At 42.0% G+C, this 23,571-nt stretch overlaps 1 protein-coding gene and 1 long non-coding RNA gene across 3 annotated transcripts in view; one reads left to right on the top strand and one right to left on the bottom strand.

Moving 5' to 3' along the window:
• Positions 1 to 271: 271 nt before the first annotated feature.
• Positions 272 to 23,571, bottom strand: part of LOC114562671 (uncharacterized) — a 38,103-nt gene continuing 14,803 nt past the window's right edge. For both annotated transcript variants that reach the window (XR_003693518.1, XR_003693517.1), the window contains one exon: positions 272 to 525. This is a non-coding gene — a long non-coding RNA (uncharacterized LOC114562671). The remainder of the gene's footprint in view (positions 526 to 23,571) is intronic.
• Positions 3,003 to 22,251, top strand: apln (apelin). The gene is made up of 3 exons (XM_028589237.1): positions 3,003 to 3,151; positions 18,796 to 18,968; positions 22,042 to 22,251. Exons 1-2 carry the CDS (start codon positions 3,085 to 3,087, stop codon positions 18,960 to 18,962), a joined length of 234 nt encoding a protein of 77 aa, XP_028445038.1. The 5' UTR covers positions 3,003 to 3,084; the 3' UTR covers positions 18,963 to 18,968; positions 22,042 to 22,251.

Genomic DNA, 23,571 nt, shown 5'->3' with positions numbered 1-23,571 from the left:
AATCATCAAAACAACAACACAAACATCTGTACACTTTATTAGCATTTTCGGAAATCAGGAGCTTTATATATAAGCGGAAGATAAACAGGAAACAGATTAATTGTGAATACAGTAAATAAAGCAGCAAATCTTTTCTGAGATCAGGGGACTTATTTATCCACAGCTGAGAGGCCACCTGTTGACAGTTCCTGCAGTACTGTCTGACTAATATTTGAAAAGAAAACTCAGAGGAAATGCAAAGATACCTTTTCAATCATCTGTGTTACACTTATCTGTGGAATGTTATTAAAAACTCAGGAATCAGGAAAAGTCGTCATCAGTGACCAAATCCAGACATGCACCGCATTCCTTCATCAAACCCTTCCTGTAAACAGCCAAGTGTTTCCTGTGTTGAGGCACATGTGGCTGTACTGATGCCCTCTGACTGTGTCATGTTGCCAGGTCTCGCTCCACATCCCTGGATGTAAGAAGGCAATCCTCCACTGGCTTACGCTCACGTCATGGCACAAAGTCCACCTATGCACTCTGAGGAAACACCATCTGTTACATTTTCATTGCAGGCTTTGCTTCAAGCTAAGACAATTAAAGCTAATAGAGTGCAAATGTTTGAGCCCTTTTTTCCAACTTTACAATGTCTCACACATTCTAATCCATATACATAGGACAATTTAATGACTAGTAAATCCACAGCCATAAATTATTGTATCACAGGTAGCACCTGCTCAACACATTCTGGTTATTGGCCTCAGTTTCAGTTTAATGCCCACATTAACTGTTAATTTGAAATAACTCTGCAGGCAGTTATCCCACATTGCTTTAAAATTATCCTTAAATGTTGGATTAAATTGAATTCTGAATTACTCCTAACTACTAAGTGGGCTGGTAATGGCGCTATAATCTCCACTATCTCTTATTATGTACAATTGGAAAGAATCAGTCATGCTTTCTGTCAGTGAACAGTGAGTACCTTAGAGAAAATGCTGTAAACAGATTCTTTTAAAGTCACTTGGGCGAATTATCTTTCAGCTAAAAAAAGGACAGGCTTGGATAAGCATCTTTAGCCCCCCGGGGGCTTGGCCACCCCTGAGGTGAGAGGATTGCTTCACATGAAGTGAAGGCTTCAAGTGCTGTATGTAAAAATGGAAGGTGCTCTTGTTGTAGGATCTCAAGTGGGTGGCACAGACATGTTGCCCTCTGGGACCAGGGGCCTTAGGGAGACAATGGGCGGGCTGTGTGAAGCCGGAGCTGCAGAGTCGAGGGTCACAGGGCCCCTCTTCTCAGGTCTACACTACTAAAGTGACTGTTTAGTGACAACACATAGAAAAGGGGTTGTGTGGAAGACTATGGTGGGGGGTTTGTGTCTGGAGGTTGTGACCAGAGGCGGTCCATCCATCATGTGTCACTTCAGCCCTTTGGGGACTCAGATCTATGAGCCTAAAGTGAACTGAAGCCATACCAACAAAATCTCATAAAAAACATCTATGTTTAAGATGATTAAATTGATAGGTTAGTATTTTTCAAGTATTTTAACATTATGGTGATTAGTTTTCTGAGGGTTGTTGGACCAGACCAGGGTGCGGAGTATAAAATGCTGTAACTGGGTGGAGTTCAGAGTTTCTATTATATATTCTATGCATAAAATATACAAAATGTATGGTCCTTCCCAAATGATTCTCTTCTCAAGAGGGGATGTAGAAACTTGTTGCATTGATGTGGCTCTGTGGCTAAATGCGATAAGAAAACTTCTGGTACTTCTACCGCCTGCTTACAGTTCTCACAATTCACAGCAAGCAGTGCAACCTTTCCTGTTGATTGTATGATAAACAACATTTAAAAAAAAAAAAAAAAATTGATTTATTTTATAGCCATTGCAGGGTGGTGCTTTTCTTGCGGCTTTTGTTCGTGGAAAGAATATAATCTGTGTAACAAAATAAAACAAATGACTTCAGGGGCAGTGGAACAAATAGTTTGAGTGTTGTGATCAGGCAGAGTCTGATAAGTTTTTTCCTGCGGTTACTCCCAGTGTCACGGACACTAACTTCAAACAGCGCAAATGATTTAAGTCATACCTTCAGCGCCACTGAGGGTAAAGAATAGTGTGAGGAAGAAAGGTCTATACAGCTGGCGTAGATACAAAAGCAGGAAAGCATGAACCTCATCTCACACCTTCCCTTCTTTCATCTACTTCCCCTAATAAGCTGGTATTTTGATTCCTGGATTCCTGGCAGGCTGCCCTGTTTGCAATTCAAAGAGTTTTCAACAAGAGCATCTGTTTGGGTATTATCATAAACCTGCATGCACCCCCACCCTTCACTTCCCAGCTCCCCCCTTTTCCTCCCTCCCTTTGCAACCGCTCTCTTTCCTCAGCCGTGTGCACTTGCATGTTTGTGGAAAAGGGGTGGAGAGGGTGGGTGATGGTGGGGTTAGGGGGGCTTTTCCTTGACCCACAGTCAATGATACATAAGCCACATGACCAACTAGACTCATACACACACACAGAGAGAAACACACGGCAACAGACAGACCTGCAAGCTGACTTCCAACACATTCACAGCTCCACTGAACTTGGCTCATGCTGTTTTTTTTCTGACAGAAGAAAAGAAGAAAAACACGCACATACACACACACACACACACACACACCTCCGTGGGAGAGCTCAGATCAAGACGTGCCTTCAGTCTTGGAGTGGCGCTGTCACACACTGATATACAAATACGCATTTAGACAAATACACAGGCACAGTCAGGGAGCCACCATACACACACATATTCCCACAAATTGACACACTCACTTCTCACACTCACACACACACACACACACACACACACACACACACACACACACACACACACACAGGGGAGCAAACAGTCTCTCTCTCTTTCTTGCTCGCTCAGCTGCTCTCTCCCCCTCTCCCTCTCTCTCTCCCTCCCATCCACACACACACACACACACACACACACACACACACACACACACACACACACACACACACACACACACACACACACACACACACACACACACACACACACCACTACAGTATATCAGCGAGTGACTAGCGGAGAGCCAGAGGGGAGTGCAGAAATGAATGTGAAGATCCTGACGCTGGTGATTGTGCTCTTGGTGTCTCTGCTGTGTTCTGCCAGTGCTGGTGAGTACAGGAGCGGCCAGCCTCGTCGCCGGTCGTCTCCCTCTGCTTTCTATTTCTCTCTCTGTTTGCCTTGTGCTCGTGCAGGCATCTGTAGTTGATCAGTTACCCAGCATGGTTAGCTTTCTGTGGGCTCTAAAAGGCAGGAATATCAGCACCTGGCTGTATACAGTACTGCAGTGCAGTGGTTATACTGTCTGCTATTGTACTGCCATGGCTTTTAGGATAAACTTGAATGTGGTTTCTAGCTTAGATTGATCATTTTTATCCCTGTCTCACCTTGATGTAAGCTTGTAAGACTTGGAGATAAAATATTAAGAGGTTTTTGTTGATGGACAGTCTTGTGTGGAGCTATGCCTGAGTGATAGATAACGCTGGATGTATGGGTGATTGTTGTGGCTGTTATGAAATGTAAGATATGCATGGCACATGTTCTGTAAGGTGGAGTGAATCAGACTAATGTATGGCTTGATGTATTCCATCTGACCCAAGTGCTATATGATTATTACATGACTGTGATTGTGCAGCAGGGCAACACAGCACCTATATTGCGTGCCTCCTGTGGTGATGATAATGAGGACTACAATTGTTGTACGCATCGATGGGGGGAACACAGATCCCAGATGCACGGATTGTCTCCTGAAGGGCTCAGTCTTGATGCCTTGTCACAATAAATTTCCGTAAAGTGCTTCTGCGTCTCTGGAGCCATTGTTGGACTAGATATCAATTCCAGTGTGAATCTAAAATGTCTAATATTTGGAAGAAAAACATTGACTTGGGACAATTATACAGCGGCAGGGCATATTCTCTCTGATGGCTCATGGGAGTAAATAGGTTCTGAGAAATGTGGCTGGGGGGTTCAGTTTGGAGACCGATGGTCAGCTGCAGATGTGATGCAGGTAACATTGTGGTGTGAAAAAACAACAGTTAGGCCTGTGTAAATGTCTGGACCATTCTTGGGATTATCACCTACCTACTAACTACAGTGGCTTAGAAGACACACAGACACACTGTGTTTATATTCAATAAATGTAGAAGATGCTGTACACTGAATGAGATAAAGAGAATGTAGCATAGACTATGATTATAAGATGCTGTATACACTACATCTTGGAAGATATAGGCCTAGGAATATATACTGCACAATGCTGTGTAGGCAATATGTAACTAGGTGCTGTATAGACTGTGGTTGTAAGATGCAGTGTAGACTTTATGCTTGCTAGATGCTGTCCACTCTGTATATCGATCCACGGCCAGAGCACTCACAGTCCTCATGCTTCCCAGCACATTCGTTACAGCGACATGCTATTTTTGTCTAAGGCTCTCAGCACATGAGTAAATGGGAAGCAATTATCTAGCATCATGGTCAGTGTCGTTTTTCACGCCCTGCGTGTGGCTAAGCATGTTCCACGCCTGAGAACCCACTGTGCTACACCAGCGACGGGGAAAACAAGGCTGCTGTGCCTTGGGCTTTCATGGGAGCTTATCCATCTCAACGTTGTTCAAGTAATGCCGCTTATGTGCCTCTCTGTTCCCTGGCTGCTACTGTAGTATCAGAGCTCCATTGACATAGAGGTAGAGAAAGAAAGGGAGTGAAAGAGAGGAGAGGATGAAAGTGTGTTGCAGCGTTGATGGGTGTGGGGAGGGATGCTAGCTGGAGTGTGTCTGCATAGCACAAGCCTCTGCTACAGTATGCGCTGTCGCGGGAAGGTGTCGGAAGAGGCTCTGCATGTAGGCAGTGGGTGTGAAGCCTTTCATCTTGAAACAAACGCTTTTCCAGTTCAGTGGGCTTTCTCTCTTTAAGGCATCTGTGTGTGGACATGTGTGTCTCTGAGAAAGCAGAGAGAGGATGCACATAGAGTGAGACAGACACAGTGTGTGTGTGTGTCACTTGCAGGCAGCAATGAATATAGAACTGAATCTGACTGCCATAGGGTGGGGAAGTGTGCATGAGTCTTGTATTTATGGATGTATTTGCATATTCGCAAGAAGTCCTAGTGCAACAGGCAATTTAACTCAATAACAAAATGCTACTTACAATATTCATTCAGTACACTAAAAGAGCTGCTATGGCCTTCTCTATGTAATATTAGCATCCTTTAGCAGCGCACTTCAATTACCCATCCTTGAAAAGCACTCTGGCTGAAGAGTGGGCTCCAGCTTTAGACATGTGGTATCCATAATTCATCCCGAGGCCGATCACTCTTCCTCCCTGTGTAACTCTTAAGACTGGTAACAGTCTCAAAACATACTTGTGTCTGTCACAGCCTCTTAAAAGATATCAAGGCCTAATTTTTCTCCGCCATGGAAACTCCTTGCCAATCTTCACCTAGGGATGCACAGGATAAAAACAATAGCAGCTGGCTCAAAGACACACACACACACACACACACACAGACAGAGTGTGTAATTGTGAGGCCTGGATTGAACAGGTGAGCCAGTTGTGAGTGTGAGCGGGGCACAAGGCCCAGATCAGAGCAACATGGCATCATGACTTTGCGTAAACATACACGCCACTTCCTAAAGCCAAACGGTGTGATATCTCTACGCATTTTGAGCTATCCACGTGTATGTCTACGTTGTATACGGTGGATGTAAGCATACGTTACATACAGTACGTTGTGTTGTTACATACGTTGTGCGTGTTATCGCGAGAACGTCTAACGCTTTTAAAAAAATAAATAAATAAAGGTTGGGTTTAGGAAAAGAACATTGGGAAAGGCTTTAGTAACATAAAAAACAACAAAAAAAACAAATAAAACACAACAAAAACACGACAAAAACATGACGATGACCAATGTCACACGCTTAGGAAAACAATAAACGGTTGGGTTTAGGAAAGAAACATTGGGGAAGGCTTAAAAAAAAAAGGTTATTAAACGTCACACGCGGGACGTGATCCCGGCTCTCCTGGGTAAAAGTCCTGCGTTTTACCCATCCACCACCCCAACCAACCTCCCTCTGCGGACTTACGTCCTTTCATACTACTCGCTACGGCGATAATTCACATGTAATGTATGGTCAATGGAGGCCAAACGGCGTTGATAAACACGCCAAAATGGCATACGAATTGGCATGTCATACATACGCCACTTTATGACATCAGTCTGGATCAGAGCTATTATCTGGCAGAGAAATCGTCTGCTTGGGAAGGGGCCGATTTTATGAGAGCTGTCAGCAGTGCTATTATTCCATATTAAACTTTGATGCATTGTTGAGGCTAGCTGCTCTGTGGCACCATCATGCATGCATACTGTACTGTAGCCCGCATCGCTCACATGCTCAACTAAGTGCTACAGGTCAAGGTACAGCCAAAAAGACGAGGGCTACAGTACATGCAGCCACTAATTAAGGCACCTAGAGGCATAAAACGCCGCCAAACTAGGTATGATTATTTTGTTAACAACTTATATAGATCTAAACCAACCGTAACCAGGAAGCTTTAAATCATAATCCTGGGTTTTCTAATGTAAAGAAGGTGTTTTTGCCTGTGGACGTGATTATGGTGGTCGTGGAGAGAACAAAAGCAGCTAAACTTTTCCAGATGTCCAGGCATAACATAATAACACTGGGCAAACATTTGTGTCAAAGGGGGAGCGGTGGAAAGGTTATTATGGGATTATGGAGAATCACAGAGTCTTTCCCCCTTTTTTTTGAGGCACAGGAGCACAGTGAGCACCAGCTGGGTTTATGTCACACACAAACACAGAGGGCCAGATGAAATCCGTTTCATGAGGAACCCGTATCTCCTCTTCATGCAGCATTACGTGGAAATAGAGCCAGCAGCCTGCAGCATCAGTGTAGTTTATCTGCTGCAGACAACACATGCACGCACACACGCAAGCATGCACGCACACACACACACACACACACACACACACACACACAAAACACTTCACGAGTTGTGTTTGGGATGTGAGTAAAGAGGGATTTGTTATTGTCTTGTTGCTTTGTTACTTTGCCTTTTAAATAGAGATGTTCCGATACCGATACCAGTATCGGTATCGGCTCCGATACTGCCTAAAACACTGGTATCGGTATCGGGAAGTACTGGAGTTTATGCACCGATCCGATACCACGTAATAAAGCCCTAAAGAAAATCTACATTAAAGTAGTTTATTTATGTTCTTTTTCCGTTATAACTGACTGTCAAACTGGAGAATAAAAGAAAGTTCTGTGGCATTCATTGTTTGTGTTTGTTCATGTTTGACAAAGAGTTTAACCTGAGCCAGACCGACAACAAAGATAGAAATCATATCACATCCATACAGGGATAGTAGTATACAACTGTTAAAACATAATGAAATATATGACACTCTGGTATCGGATCGGTACTCGGTATCGGCCGATACGCAAGTTCAGGTATCGGAATCGGTATCGGGAAGCAAAAAAGTGGTATTGGGCCATCTCTACTTTTAAATAGTAGAATTAGAACTATATTGTTATTATCCACAGTTCATATCCATGTTGCCTAGGTTTAAAGCTTTAGTATATAACTTTTTGATATTAATTAACGTCCGTTACATTCAAGCCATTGCCAAATGAGTTGCTATAAAGCTAATTAAGACTATCAGCTCCACACAACTCTCTCTGGATTTTTCAGAATGGCTATGTTCAGAAGATTGTGGCGTCCGGTGACTTTCCCGTGCAGAAACTCAAGTGAAGATAATGACCTCTTCTGAAGAGTCCATCATGTTTTTTTAAACATCTGTGTCCTCCTTGGCTACTAGCAACTGCATGGAGGGGGTGGGCACTGCGCGTCACAAAATGCTTGTATCATGTAAAGTGCTTTGAATTCCTCATGGGGAGAAACTATGTCATGTTATCTGTATGCATTTTGAGCTATCCAAGTGTATGTCCAAGCTGTATACAGCGGATGTAAACATACGTTACATACGTTGTGTTGTTACATACGTTGTGTTGTTACATACGTTGTGCGTGTTACCGCGAGAACGTGCCATGCTATCGCGAGAACGTCTCACACTATCTGGATATGTTATGCTATTTTCACGACATATTGTTTAGCCAAGGGGGAATTATATCGGGAATTTTCTAACAGTGACAATATCTATAGTTTTTAGCCCAAAACATTCATGTGTGGTTATTTTATCGATTAACAATTTCTGGATCAATATTTACAGTATTGTTATGATTTAAAATTATATATACAGCGATAGACGATTTTCTCCATAGCTCCCATCCTATAGGGTTCATAACGCTGTACATACGTTTCAAAGATGAGATTTTATTTCAAAAGCTCCCAGTGATAAACCACTTCACATCTGTATTATATCACCCAACATGAGATTGGTGAATCGCACTCACAATTGCTCTGGAGTGGGTAGGAGTTAAGGAAGAGATTTAGTGAAAAATCATAACTCATTTGGTAGGGATATAAGGCTAACCTTTGGGCTAACACTCCCCAGAGAGCTCAGTTGTTGAAGACTTTGGCATATGTGACTGCTGGGCTGCTGTAATGTAATTCAGAACCCTTTGAATGAATAAATCTACTCACTTAGATCTTCCCTTGAGAGCAAATGCAGTGAACAGGAAAAAAGTAAAAGAGGGAGTAAAAGACGGGCCAAGGGACAGAAAAATAAAAGGGCGGACAGGAAGAGAGGCTATCTGGGAGCGGAGAGGTTGTGTAAGCTTTCCATGGAGGAGGAAGTCACAGCTACATCTAAGAACTCACAGCTGGTGATCAAGTCTGTCTTTACTAATTCATGTGTGGAATGACACTTCTTGGCTGTAAATAAAAAGTCAGAATTTTTATATATAAGTCTGTTGCAGTCCAGACCCCCCTTTGAGTTTTGAGGCCACAACCTGTAGGTTTGGGTAAGGGGTGGTGGGGGCGAGGGGTCCTGTGTTAACCAGACCTCATGTGATCACCAGACCTTATCCTCAGGCCCGGGGCGCTCCTTACAACTTAATTAGAGCCAGATATTTCAAAAAACTGATGTTTTCCACCAATGTTAAAGTGATTTATGACTCTCTTTTTGAACATTATGTGTTACATTTATAGCAGTAGATCAGATTCCTGATCAAGATCTGAGTGGACATTTTTATTATAACAGGCTGCCAGACCGCAGAATAAATATTGTGGTCTTTAGGAATGCAGGTGCTTTAATTACTTTCATGCTCAATTTGTAGAAACCCAGAATGGAAATATATGACTTCTGTGTATTGCTTTAGAGATGTCATTTGTGGTAGAAATTCCTACTTACAGCAACTAAAACATTATGTAGGAGTAGAAGAGAATTACTTTGGAGAATCACATAAATACGGTTAAGGGTATTGTCACCATTAATGTCAAACCTCTATAGGCACCATCATGGATCAGAGAGATTTCATATAATGTATGGCTAAAAGCGCTGCTCTTGCACAGCTGGCTGTTGTTAGGCAGTTCTAAGTCAGACAAAGGATGTCATTGCTGTGAAGACGGCAGTGTGGATTGGGGCTATGGATGGTGTAGAGGGATTTAGTAGATTTTCGGTTCGTTTAGTGACGCCCCCACTGGGATCTGCCTAAACGTCAAGCCTTAGGCAACAGGATGTGCACGTCACTTTATTCTCAGAGACTTATAGGATGTTGTGGTGCACCTCAAACTTGGTTTCAAACTGTCATGCACCTCATGTTCTCGCCTTTAATTGAAATGCTTGAAAATGTAAGATCTCTTCCATCTTCCAAAGAACTGTGGCCCTTCTGTGACAACACAGAAATCCTTCATTTATGAAATCATGCATTATTCATCACAGTCTCTCATCATACACGTTACTTTCCCTGGGAGACTATTTCACATATACAGGTCCACGCTTAAACGTTGGTCAATCAAATGATCTGCCACTGACTAATAGCATGGATCTCCCCACTGACTGTTTCCTGGATCAAGACAGGGCCCCTTGCTGTGTCCCTCTGTCTCATGTACTGTTCAAGGAGGGGCCGCCCTGCTGTCAGGGCCCCTTGAACATAAACAGATGTTTGTGAAAACAGAAGAGCAAAACTATATGGAATTCATAAACATGAATCCATATCAGGCAAACAGTTCATCCTAACAGCTGATGAAAACCTTGTGAACACAGAGGGCCAATAAACACTAAACTTTAGCTCACCCTCAGCAGAGCAGTTGAACCTGTCAGTAAAAATCCTCATGAATTTTATTTCTTCACTAAATACGTGTGACGTGTTTCATTGCATAACCTTCAGCCAAAGGTTCTTCTTTCCTAAGCACTCTCAGTATATCAATAATAAAACTGTTTTAGCAGACACTTTTCATTAGACATAATCTAATCATGCTACAAGTTAAAGCAAAACAAGCGCACCATCCAAACTAAATTACTGCCAAAAAGTCCCACTTTTATATATACAAATATTTAGGAAAAATTGTTGTTTGTGCTACGAAGCCTTTAAGTTTTAACTCACTTACTTACTTATAGAGTAGGGAGGGCCATAATTCATCAATTACATTCAGAGGTATCGTGTTCATGTGGTCCATTTGTGGTATAGTTTTAGAATACTGCTGTCAAAGTTAATTAATTAATCCAAGGAAAATGGTATTACAAACTGAAACTACTAGTTACTGACGTTTTGTTTTTTACATATTTGAAAAGTTTGGTCTGATGCAATGCATAACAATTGAACACAGCTTAATGCATCAAACATCAATTTAGTTATTTAGCATATATTTGCCATATCGTGATATATATCAATATCTCAAAAAGTGATACCTTGAGTTGAATAAATCTTTTCAGTTAAGATTTAAGCGTCAGAGCCATTGTTTTGCATTATTTAGTTTGGTTGAGAGGTAACAGTCTGATGCAATGTCGCTGCTATTTTCCTTCAATAGTACTGAATATGCTATGGGGAGAAGCGATGGTCCCCTCAGGCATTAAAAGCTGCAGTGAGTGAACCCTGCGCAGTGACGTTTCTCTCCCTCTTTCTGTCCCTCTCTTTCTCTCACATAAAAAATGGGAGAAGGCACGCAGGTTCACAGCATGGGGGTAGTGATGACATAGGAGAGGGAGAGGGCTGTTTCACATCTGATTAGCGTGCCCATGGAAACGAATGGTTGGAGGATCCCTTTGCCCTTGACATGCAATCTCTAGAGATTACGGCAACTGTTGGTAGCCTTACCTGCCTACTGTACCTGCCATGCGCAAAGATTTAACCCACTGAATGGAAACAGCCACACCAGCATCTCCCTGCTCCTGTCCTCAGTTTTGACACGCTTCAAGGAAAATTGTGGAAGAAATCTCCCCTCTGAGCTATTCTATGTTTGCTTCTCTGACTGCTCATGTTCAGTAGGCTCCAACGAGGGCTGGGCAATATATCGATATTATATTGAGATCGTGATATGAGACTATATCGTCTTAGATTTTGGATATTGTAATATCGTGATATGACATAAGTGTTGTCTTTTCCTGGTTTTAAAGGCTGCATTATAGTAAAGTGATGTACTTTTCTGAACTTACCAGACTGTTGTAGCTGTTCTATTGTTTGCCTTTTCCCCACTTAGACATGATGTCCACATTACTGATGATTATTTATCTAAACTCTAAGTGTGAAGATATTTTGTTAAAGCACCAATTGTCAACCCTAGAATATCGCCACAATATTGATATTGAGGTATTTGGTCAAGAATATCGTGATATCTGATTTTCTCCCTATCGCCCAGCCCTAGCTCCAACCCGCAGTAACCCTGTAGCCACAAATTCACCCCTTCAACTGGAGAGGGATTGTGAATAAACCAACAGGCAGTCAAGTGGTGAGGGGAGTCAGTGGCTTTATTAGCTGGCTCAATGCTGCTGCCGGCCCTTTGAACTCACAGCGCTCTGATCATAGCAGAGTATGCAGTCTCACACCTCATCATTTCATACACTCTCTAATTCAGGAGCATATAGCACCACACATCACAGGCGGCTGACTGACTCAAAGAGACATCTGCAGAAAGCCAGAAACTAGAGGGCTGCACAGTTTGTTTTCAATTTGTTCTGAACCTTTAGTAAGAGTGGGGGGTGGCTTTCAGAGCAGGGTGGACAAGGGGTTAAATTTAAAAGCTGCAGCAATGGGAACAACTTTTCATGCACTTTGGTTTCCTCACTGGAGTTTGTATAGACAAAGCCAGCCTTCAACTCAGCCACAAGCCTAGCATTATCACAATACAACAATGCTGCATATCAAACAGGTCCCGACAGAAATAAAAGAAAGTGCTCACGACCAAAACAACCTCCCCCCCCCTCCTGAGAGGAACACTCAGAGGCCAAGTGTGGTGGCCCACAGAGGAGGTTAAAAACATCACAGCTACAGTCAGGGGGCTGATCAGGCATTCAGACTGTGCGCAGTGAAATCTGTAAATTGAGAACCAGGTCGATTTCGACTGACAATGTCATTCTTTTTGCTCCAAACTGAGCGCCTTTCATGGTGGCTGCCATGGTAACGTGGTCTGAAAATCGGCAAGCAATTGGTACCAGTTTCTGCCAAGGCCCAGGCTTACTGGTAGGCATACGATAAGCAGCATTTCCGACACTAAATGTTGGATTGTGAAAACTGAACAACAAGGGACTGCCTCCTTAGTTAGGCAGCATTCCATATGTGCAGGATGAATGTGTGGGGATGCTATCAGGCAGCGAGCAAATCCCCAGTAGGATGCTGTAACAGTGCTGGGGCTTATTCCAGGTTAAAAGAATGTTTGGCTTGTATCTGGCATAATTAACACATCTCATCCATGGCTAAATAATCCTGATCCCCTAATGTGCTTATGCAGTGGAAAACATCTCTGCCCATGACATGTCTCTGTCTGGCTGTGTGGGTTAGTATGTCTGTGGTAATGGCATGCTATAGAGGGATTCATTTGCTAAAGCTACTTTTAGTGAATGAAGGAGGGAGGCACACGATGGAGACAGCAGGCCAGATCCTCTAACGTCATTGTAATAACCATGGCTACACACACCAGGGTATTTATTCTTCCTGTCTCCTACTAACACAAATATTGCTCTGTTACCCTTAAGGATTATACACACACACACACACACACACACACACATAATAAGCTAAAACTACCTCCCATATAAACACAAATAATTGCTGTTATCTTTATATTACTATATTACTGTGCAAGTCCTTGGTTTGTTTTTGCAATAGAAACCTAATCCACCATTACATTGGAAAATGTTGTTAAGGAATGCTTTAGTATAGTGTTTATGGTATGTGAATATGAAACGTAACTGTCAAAGATACAGAAGTCAGATTTAGTCTAATGCTAATGCTAATATGGAGTTCAGATAGAAGAGTCTACAGCCATGCTTTGAGATAAATGCTAAGATCAGCATGCTAATAAGATCACATGGGCAATGCTAACATGCAGATGTTTACCAGGTATAATGTTCGTCACGTTCACCATCTTCGTATATAGCATCCTAACATTTCCTAATTTGCACTGAACACAAAGTACAGCTGAGGCTGATGGGAATATCATTATCTTAGCAGGTATTTGTTCATAAAGCATTGGACAAATTATATTTTTGACCTGTTAATGGAGCTTTATAAAATGTTAAGGAATCACGAAAATTATTACAAGTCATCCTGACAGGAACGTTAAGGTCTGTGCTATATGTCATGGTAATCTTTTTTTACAACAAAGGGGAACTGAGGTGGAGGTGCTAAAGGAAAAGTCAGGGGCTCACCAAAGTCAGTACAATATATCTTTTGGGGAACATGAATGCCTGTACACAATTTCATGTCAATCCGTAGCTGTAGCTGTAATAGCTGTTGAGATATACCAGTCTGGACCAAAGTGGGAAACTGACCAACCATGTGTATAGAACTATGCCACTAGCAATCTAAAAACATCTCAGTCCCTTGTGAAAGAAACTACGTATCCAGCTTGAATCATTAATGAGATTTTTTATGCCAAAATATTAGGAATAGATTACAATAGAATCACACTGTGGGCACATGGGGCCTCTGATTTCAGTACCCATCCTCCCAGCTTTGTTTGTTTGTTCACACATCAAGATACATCTTTACAAACTGCAGTAAGCAAGATTCATGACACAGAGGTGTCAGATAAGTGATGTAGGGACAGTAGAGAAACAGAGGAGAGAGTAAATGTTTTTGAGACGCTTAGCCAACCGAGAAAATGGATCAATGAGATTGCACACAATTGATTCATAATCAGTGTGACTGTGAGTGATCAGCAAGACGAGGAAACAAACAGATAAGGTTCAAGAGAACAGCAAAATCAATTTGCGGTGACACAGAGAAAATTAAACACAGCAAGGATTAAATGTGGATGGCCACGCTTGACTGTGCATGTTTACATTTGATGCAACAGTTTCTACTCGTGTTTACTTGTTGCTACAGTAAGACTCACAGGCTGGTATAGTTTCATCCCTCATGTCATAGTGGCAGAAAAACCACTACGCTGTGGCTGCATTTACAAGTGCAGACATTTGTTATGTGGTTGTTTTGGCAGTCGATACACACAAATCAGCTTTACAACTATTAATAAGCAGCTCTGGCCCATTTGCCATGCTCCCTGGGTTCCTGCATTGACACACAGCACAGTGATATACAGTTTGCTCTTGCCAGCCATGAGGGCAGTTGATGAACTTGGCATTAAACCAGAGGACAGCCATTTCTCTTCTCTGACTGGATGGACAGGTGCTGGAAGATGTATAACTCTCCAGGCTCCACTGATGGACTCTTTGCAGCATCAACAGGGATAAGCTGTCAGTATTGCACTTTCCGCTGGGCCATAACAAGACGGAGAGCCGGCCATTTGAAAAACACAACATAACAGATATCACCTTAGGAGGTGGTGGTGAAACTAGGGCGTTGAATCAGGGAGCAGCCAACCAGCTATTCATCATTAGTCTGGAGACTGGCCAGTTTGTGACGCTGTCAACTATTCTCTTCTCTGCCTGACCACTTCTACCTCTCCTTTTCTACCCTCTTCTTTTTAAGGAGGCTGCAGCAGTAGTAGTAATAACCAGGCATTCCTGAAATTCCCTCTTTATTAAACTTTAATTAGGGAATTACCAAGTGGTGGGAGGAAGTGTTGAGATTTGATGGAAAGAGGGCAAACTCGGGGCTTCAAGATCATCAGAAGTAGAGATAAGAAGCTTATTGTTGTAAGACATATGTTATCCTGCCATTTTACTGTTATACCAGCTGAACATAAACATGGGAATCTCTCGTGGGAAAAGATCAAATGGGATACTATAGAGGCCGGATCCAATTTCAGAGCAATAAGATAGCGTAGATATCTTTGTTTATGGAGATGAAATATGTATTAACCAATGATAAAACTGCCATGGAAACAATCAAAAGGTTTTATCCAGATGCAACAGATGCTGCCACAATCAATCTCTACTAGTTCCCCTACAGATGGGTAGAGATACAAAGCTAGCTGTTGCTGTATGTCATATCTGTCACACCGAGATGCTTTCCCTGCAGGCTGCAAGAGTTAATCTATACTGCCAGTGTTATCACTGGGGCCCGGCTTATTTTTAGCAGCTTTCATTACACTTTTCTATCCTGTAGCCAGATTGGATGGGTTGAGATTTGTCAGGAGAATCACAAGATGTTCTCCCTTCAAACCCCAGTGCAGAGCAGTGGCTGACAGCTAGCTATGGCAGGAGACATCTAAATTGTCTCATTATGGACCCTGGGTTATGACAGCCAGAACCACCCTGTAAGAGGAACAGCAGATGAGTTGTGTGAGCCAAGATACAATTACTTTACCATCTTGCATTGCAGTGTGTGTGTGTGTGTGCATAGCAAGTGCGACTCCATGCATGTGTTTGCAGCACCTCTTAAACTAGCCATCGCTCCAACATCAGCTGCAGTTGGGCATTGTGTGGCACTTTAGTTCCTGCAGGTATCACTGTGAGACATTTAAGATGTCAGTATGCTTTAACCAAAGTGCTGGTTGGATGGTCAAACAGCGTCTGAAACCCCCACCTTTCCAGGGTTTGCAACTGACAGGTTATGTAACCTTCCGAAAATGACAGTTCGACAATCACACTCACTTCATGCAGCATTTGTTTGGTTGTGTGGATCTGAGAAAGTAGGCAGGATTTTAAGTATCAAGCTTTTTTTTTTTTTTTTTTTTTTTCACCTAATTACTTCAGGCACTTTTTCACGTGTACAACCGAGTTCAACACCATGAATGTCTTCGAGGAGATTCTGACCGAAAGTGTGTACCGTTATCCGTGTTTGGATAGATATCAATATGAGGTTTTTTATTCCACCTTCAACTGTGACCATTTGAAACAGCTAAAACAATGTTTGCCTTCAGCAGTGTCGTATGAAACAGCTTACGAACAAACTACTTTGCTTCAAGCATATCGACACTTTAATAGCCAATACTGCAGCCTTGTGTTTCTGTGTGTTCAAAGTCTAAAGAGTGTTTTCACATTCAAACCCCTGGATTTTTGAAAAAAAATTAGCTGAAAGCCTTCAGACTGTGTCAATGTCCCTCATTCACAGTGAATCTAGAACAATAACAAAAGGATAATGCCCAGATTAGTGCTCCTAGGGGCAGAGATGGGCTTTAGATGCGGAAATATGCAAGAGAGACTTTCCCTGCTGCAAATGAATTAGCCCACTGTTCAGCCACAAATATAGTGTGTAATGTGATTGCGGAAGAAGATTAGTGTGGATGTGGAACTTGAGATGTCTGGCATTTCAAGGATATACATCGAAAACATTCAGCAAGCTGTCTAGCTCAGTCATGCAGTTCACCATTATTTAAACCTGAAGGCTAGAAACACTTTTCTTTTTCCTCTTTTTCTATGGAGAGTTGTTCTTTTAAAAAGGTCTTCAATATGCCACAGCTGAAGGCCAATAAGAGAATTTGCCTTCCTCCTAATGTTGTTTTGAATTCTGCTCTTGAGGAAAGCTGCCCTCCATTAAAACAATATGATCTAGGCTATTAAAGACGTCTGAGTGTTTTGAACGCAATAGACAGGTTTTATAGACCGTTTTTGATGCTGTGCCTTGTTCATATAACAGCCTGCAGTATTGGCCCTCTGCTACAACTAAATACACTGACTGATGAAAACCATCTTAAGGAACCAGGGAACCTAGTATCATCATGGCTTTTGTAAGCTGCTCAACTGCTGTCCTCAATATAGCCTACTTGGTGCTTTTCCAAACCTTTGCAGTCATGGCTGACTTATCTTAAGCTGTGTCCTCACTCGAGCCCTCGTAAACCAGAGGAAGGTCATTCTCTTGGGAATTCTAAAAATGGTGCCAGTGTCTCTTATGAGAGGAGACAGGAATGTCATGACCCTATGTGAGTGATGTCAATCAGCTTTTTGATGGGAAATGCCCAATGGGGATTTGTAGTTTCTTTGAGAAAAGTGGGTTAGTTTGGCTCTCATCATACAACATATTAATCTTAAAAAAGGAGAAAGTTGCGCTGTTGAAGGGGTTCTCCACCAATGTTACCCATGAAGTTAATTGAAAAAAGAACCTTGATAATGTAATTGGGGTTATCTCTGTTTGGTCTTGATACTTTAAAACTAGAGGTGTGGCATTTGGAAAAAGTGGTTATTTAGGACATGGGGATTATGGGCATTATGGGAAATATAGGATCCAGTGTATTTGACCCACACTATGGACTAAAAGTCAGGATATCTGGGCCTCTGTTGCTTCAATTTAGATTTTTAAAATTGTCTTGTGAGTCCTCCAAACTTTACAGAAGTCAACAGCTAAATCACTGTAGTACCCCTTTAACCACATCTACACAGCTCCATTAACTTAAATTCTTTATGAGATACACGAAGGTTTATGTACATTTAATTGTCAATTCAAATTAAAAATGCATGACTGTATAGGTACTGCATACAATGACTCGCCACTAAGATATTTAACCACTATAACATGCCCAAATAAAAAGACCTGCTCGGCCTTTACTTAAGTTTTTATTGGACTAAATAACTGGATGTAGTATGAAAGATCACCCACGTTAAAAATATCCCATTACAAGTAATAAAGATATTATTGCTAAACATTCTTCAAAAAAATCTCTCAATCTCCAAGAGGAGTTCTTTTAGTTTGCAGTAGGTTAAGAGGTCATAGAGACACTTATGGTGGCCCAAACCATTTGGAAAAGAGGGGCTTAAGGGGATCAGGCTACACTTATTGAGAGATGACTGAGAACATGTGGGATTGCTCTCAAACACACATGTACTCACACACACCTTAACAGAAATTCTCACACAGACACAACGCTATTAAACTCATCTCTAATCTCGGATCAAACACTGCGACAGGATGCACCTCCACGAGGTCTGGTGCTGTGCAGTGTTTGTAATCTTGGGGGAGAGTGACAGAGACATGAGACACAAGGGTTTGAGTTTCTCGTCTATCTGCTGTGCTTTGGTACCACCACACTTGATGAACTACAATGCTGGGTGGGCTTAAAGAGGCCCACACACACACACACACTTATCTATACATGTCTCTTGTTTCCTCATCCATTATCATTGTGATCCCTCTTTGGATTTTGCTACACATTTTCTGTAGGCACTGATGGATTTAGCTGATAATCAAAATGTGATACTCTTAGTGAGAAGAGGCTGTGAAATACCATTTACTGGAGAGGTCATCTAATTGGTCTCTCCTCTATGTGTGTCCTCCAGGTCCCATGGCCTCCACGGAGCATGGCAGAGAGCTGGAAGAGGCGGCTACAGCGAGAAAAATGGTCCAGCAAAACCCTGGGAGGGGCGGTCAGAGCCACAGACCAGCCGGCTGGAAGAGGAGACGCCCACGGCCACGTCTTTCCCACAAGGGACCCATGCCGTTTTAGAGCAAGGTGAGATTACAGCAGTCAGGGGTGAAAAGACGCTCGTTAGGTTTTTATTTGGCAAAGCATACCATCAAACCTGTAATGTCAGTGTCACACAGTAAAAGTGGATTCTCTTGGTAAAGTACCTGCCTATCTTTGCTGCATTGTACCAACTTTCTGTCAAGTCAGAGCTACTGGTTTCTCGAGAGAATATGAGCAAAAGCACTTCCCGATTTATTATCTGCTGACTAGTGAGGAAACACAATTTCATTGAGGAACTTCTAAGGGGAATATGATGGTGACTCCTAAAATACTTTGTTGGCAGAATCAGTTCGGATGTTTTCGATGACGAATGGGAAACTCAAACTCTTACAGAAACACTGGAAACTCTGCAGCCAGACTCAACTCCAAGACAAGGATGTTATTGTTGGCACTGTAAATAAGTGTATGTCTTAACAGATTATTGGACTTTAGCTTACAAGCTTGCATGCCTTTGTAGTACAACAAAGGATTAAGGCTACGTCATTTATTTCCTCATATTGGAGACAGTTATAGTTGGAAACGTAACCTTTGAGCCAATTCAGCTAGTATACATCGTTTCTCTCCAGCTGATTAAATCAATTAAATCCCTTTTACCAAAGATAATACTTTGAAGAGTTGGGTTTCCTAGCGGCACCATTTTTCTCATGAAGGACTGTTTAACTTGCTGTCAAATAAAACAAGTCTTTGTGTGAAAACTCTTTCATCCAAAATCAGAGATAATATTTTACTTATCACCTTTTAACAGTTTGATTTTCTTTTCTGAACCAAAACAAACTCTCTTTATTTCTATAAAAAAAAAAATCAAGCTTCATTGAGAAACTAAAACATACAACAACTAATTAAACAGATGATCACATTTACAGTATATACAGCTTAAAACTCTCTATGCACGTGCTAGTGTTAGTACATTTCTGTGAATGGAAAGCAGTACAATTATGTCCCTGCATTAAGAAGTGCGGGACCCATTCACATGTCTCTCCCAGACGCTGTGAGGGACAGGGAAACTAGACAAGACACAATATCCCTGCAGGAGGTGTCGACCATACAACACTGACCTGCAGAGGGTCGCCATAAATTAAAGCCATAGTGAGAGGAGGCTGCAGCCAGAGAGTGTCAAGGCATGGTTAATCAGTTTTAGGTAAAAGGGATCAAAGCTATAGAAGTTTGAATGCTATTTTCTTCTAAAGCAGCCGCAGAGGTTTTATAATCTATAGCGGATTTTTGATCATTATTGTTTTTTTTTTTTTTTTTTTGAAAAGACTTCTTTTGAACTCATTCTTGCTTTCAATACGGGTCATTCCTGCTTTCAATACAGGACTCTAGAGGATCAGCACAAAGGTGAAAACAATGAGTAAGGGCCGAGCCAGAGCAGTTTGCACTTGAAGGACAACATGGGTCCTCCAACTTTCCTCAGTCTGCCAATAAAATGTGAGAATCCTCTCTGCGATTTGAGTGGTCAGAGCTTTCAGTGTTCAGGGCCAGAATGGCCACAAAATACAGGGAGCTTCAGGAAGTTGTGAAGCTCTATAAAAGTGAACGGCTCAGTGAGTCACAATGCCGTCTCTGCAAACACCTTTTAAACCACAAAACTGAAGATTTCCTTCTTTTTTTTTGTTAGCTTTCCACTCTGGCTCCTCTCATTCTTTCTAAGTTCATAGTTCACCTCATTCAAGGGTTTCTTCACATAACATGCCAATTTACCCCAACCTGACCTCAGTGGGAATTAGTTAAACTTCTACACAGTTCAGTCCCAGTTTGTTCTTTATGCCTTAGTATGATGTATTCTGACTGAAGGAATTAATTCTTATCTAGCATCAATCCATTTTACAGCCTTCTAAAAGCTTTAAGGCTTAGTTCATCCTTGTGTGTCCTGCTTTCTTCTTCAGTTTGAGCTGATGATGGGAAAAACACCTCTGGAAGCAGCTGGAGATGCATTTTGTTTGATCAAAGCTAGAGTTCAATGGAGACATCCAGCTGAGTGCTGGTGAGACTTGTAGGCAGGCAGACTGTATGTGGATATGTCATTACTGGCCTGAACGTAATTACTGTAAAAGTAGAGATTAAGAACAATGATTGACTTGAAAGCGTCCGTCCACCGACTCTATGCTATTTAGCGACATCTCCCCATTACAGTGTCAAAAGCAGCTCATCTTTTATTCCCAAAGACACCTGAGGTAAAGTTTGACTTTTCATCACTACACATTCCAGATGTAAGCGACTCTGAGAAGAAAGATGGTGACCCGGGTCATCCTTTGAGGATCTGAGTAGACTCAGATCCGAACGTGCTATTACAACTCTTAGATCTTAGCCATGCCAGTGACAGTCCAAAAGAGGTCAGGATATTACAGACTTAAAGCCACAGGCAATTTATGAAAACCCCTTGAGACCCCAAGTGTGGGTAAGCTCAGTGAATGAGTCTTTTATCAAAACAATGTAGAGCAAGTCTGCAATTCTTCCCATACACTCACAGTACAGTAGTTTGACTTCAAGGGGCTGCTGAACTGAGATCATACCGTGGACCCAAAAGCACAATAGACGACGACAACAACAACTCAGTGGAGATTAGATATATGGTACATCAGTTCTCGGGGCATTACATGACCACAGAAATATGCCATCTTAAAACAAGAGCAGGGTCTTATCAGTAAATGCAACAAAACTCACCTGAAAACTTGGGAAATTATGACAGAACAGAAACACAGAGTAGATAAAAAAGCGATGGAAGATAAAAGATTTCCTCATTGTGAAGGAATGATCCAGTGCCCCGAGCATAGTATAATGTAATGCTTGTGTTTTCTACGGCAAGATATACAATTGTTTTTCTTACTCCCTGCCGCACTTTTCTATCAAAGACAATGAAATCTGGTCTTTTTCTTCACTGTTTTCTAGTTGGTGCAAGATAACAGGGTATACCAGTAGAAGCTCTGGTAGAAACTTCCTGAGGGGCATTCTTATTGGAGAGGAAATTTAATGTCTGCAGGACTTATGAAATGATTTTTAGGAAGCAAAAAAACACATGCTGATGGCACTTTTTCTGTGTTATTTTCCTGTTTTGCAGGCACTGCTTTGAGCGCCCTCCCCCAGGTTCTGATTTCTATGCTCTTCCTTTGCCTTGGGGGGCCTTGCAACGAAGGGCCTACGCTTGCCCAGCCTGAAGAGTGATGTCCATAACACCTGCTGGTTCTTCAAGCAACTCTGTCCACAAAAATCAGGACAAGCCGCTCACCCTCAGCTCTAGGAGGAATTGGGGGCAGGGAAGGGGGGTGGGGGGTATGGAGCCAGAGCTATCAGACTCTATTTCTCTGTCTCTCTCTTTCTATTACTCTCACTCCCTCACTTCTTCTCTCTATCTCTGTCTTCTCCCAAGTGTTTTTTCTTTTCTTTTTCAATTTTCCTATTATTTGCTTAATAGAGCCCAATCACAGCGATCTCCCTGAGTGTCTCACACAGTTTGCATGACATGTGGTGGAGAGGGAGCCCGGTCAAAACAATCTGAGTCTTAAAGCATCTGTCACTTCTCCACGATGTGGTATTCCCATCTCTCAGATCCAAGGTTACTGCAGCCGCTGATTTCATTGCCGTGTAGCTACTTAACGGCTTTACTAGCGGGAGAGGGCGCTAATAATGTGGAAGGGCAGGGTCAGTTTTGATAGTTGACAATATTAAGTTCACTAATGATACTCTGGATGTCTGGTGCAAAGAAGAATTCAAGGTGTTTAAAATGGAAGAGCAAGACATTTGAATGGCATTATATCCATCGCTTAATTATCATTATTAATGGTGCTTTGTTCCTTCTAATGACAGTACGTCCACATGCAAAGTTAAGTTGGACTGAAAAGAAAGCACATATTGTCGAAACAATCTATTTAAGTGACAGAATAATTCCTTCATTTAGAAGATTCTTTAATCCAAAGCTGTTTCTGAACTCATTAACACCTTGAGTGGGGGGGGGGGGGGTTTACTGACGCACTCAAGGTTACTGTAACATGTCCCACCTTGGACGAGTCCTTTGACCCCAAATCCCAATCCCAATCCTGTCCCCAATCCCCAGCCTTCTCACCATACTGCTGCCCTGTGCAGCTGCTCTACTACACGACTGTTAACTGGCAGGGGCAGTCTGCTCCACCGACAGGCTGCCTTGCCTTTTAATGAAGTGCCAAATAATAACCTTCTCCACAATGCTGCCAGGAACAAAGGAATAAAAGGTTAGGGAGAAACACATTACCTCTTGTTTGAAGTCTTGATACACTGACACATTATGCATTTTCAATTTCTGCAAACAGAAATCCCACACGAGACAATGTTAGCGAGGACCGTTAAAATAGACCAAAAAAAAAGAAAGAAAGAAGAAACAAAGCAAATATCAGCTCAGTTAATATGTCACCATAATCAGCCTACCACTAGTGCTCTGGCTGTTTTAATATTCAGCATAAGGCTGGTTTGACCCTTTGACCGAAATCATTCACTAACGAAATGCTATGCCTTTCCATCTTACTGGAATATATTACTGTTTATGTTTATTTCTGTGTTTAGGTAGTTTTATTTCTTTTTTCTCAGGGTGCTGTGATAGAGGCTTGTACTAGAGCAG

Source organism: Perca flavescens, chromosome 10 (assembly GCF_004354835.1).
Source record: "Perca flavescens isolate YP-PL-M2 chromosome 10, PFLA_1.0, whole genome shotgun sequence".
Lineage (NCBI taxonomy): Eukaryota > Metazoa > Chordata > Actinopteri > Perciformes > Percidae > Perca > Perca flavescens.
The sequence above is the reverse complement of the archived record's forward strand: the minus strand, read 5'-3'. Positions and strand labels throughout refer to the sequence as shown.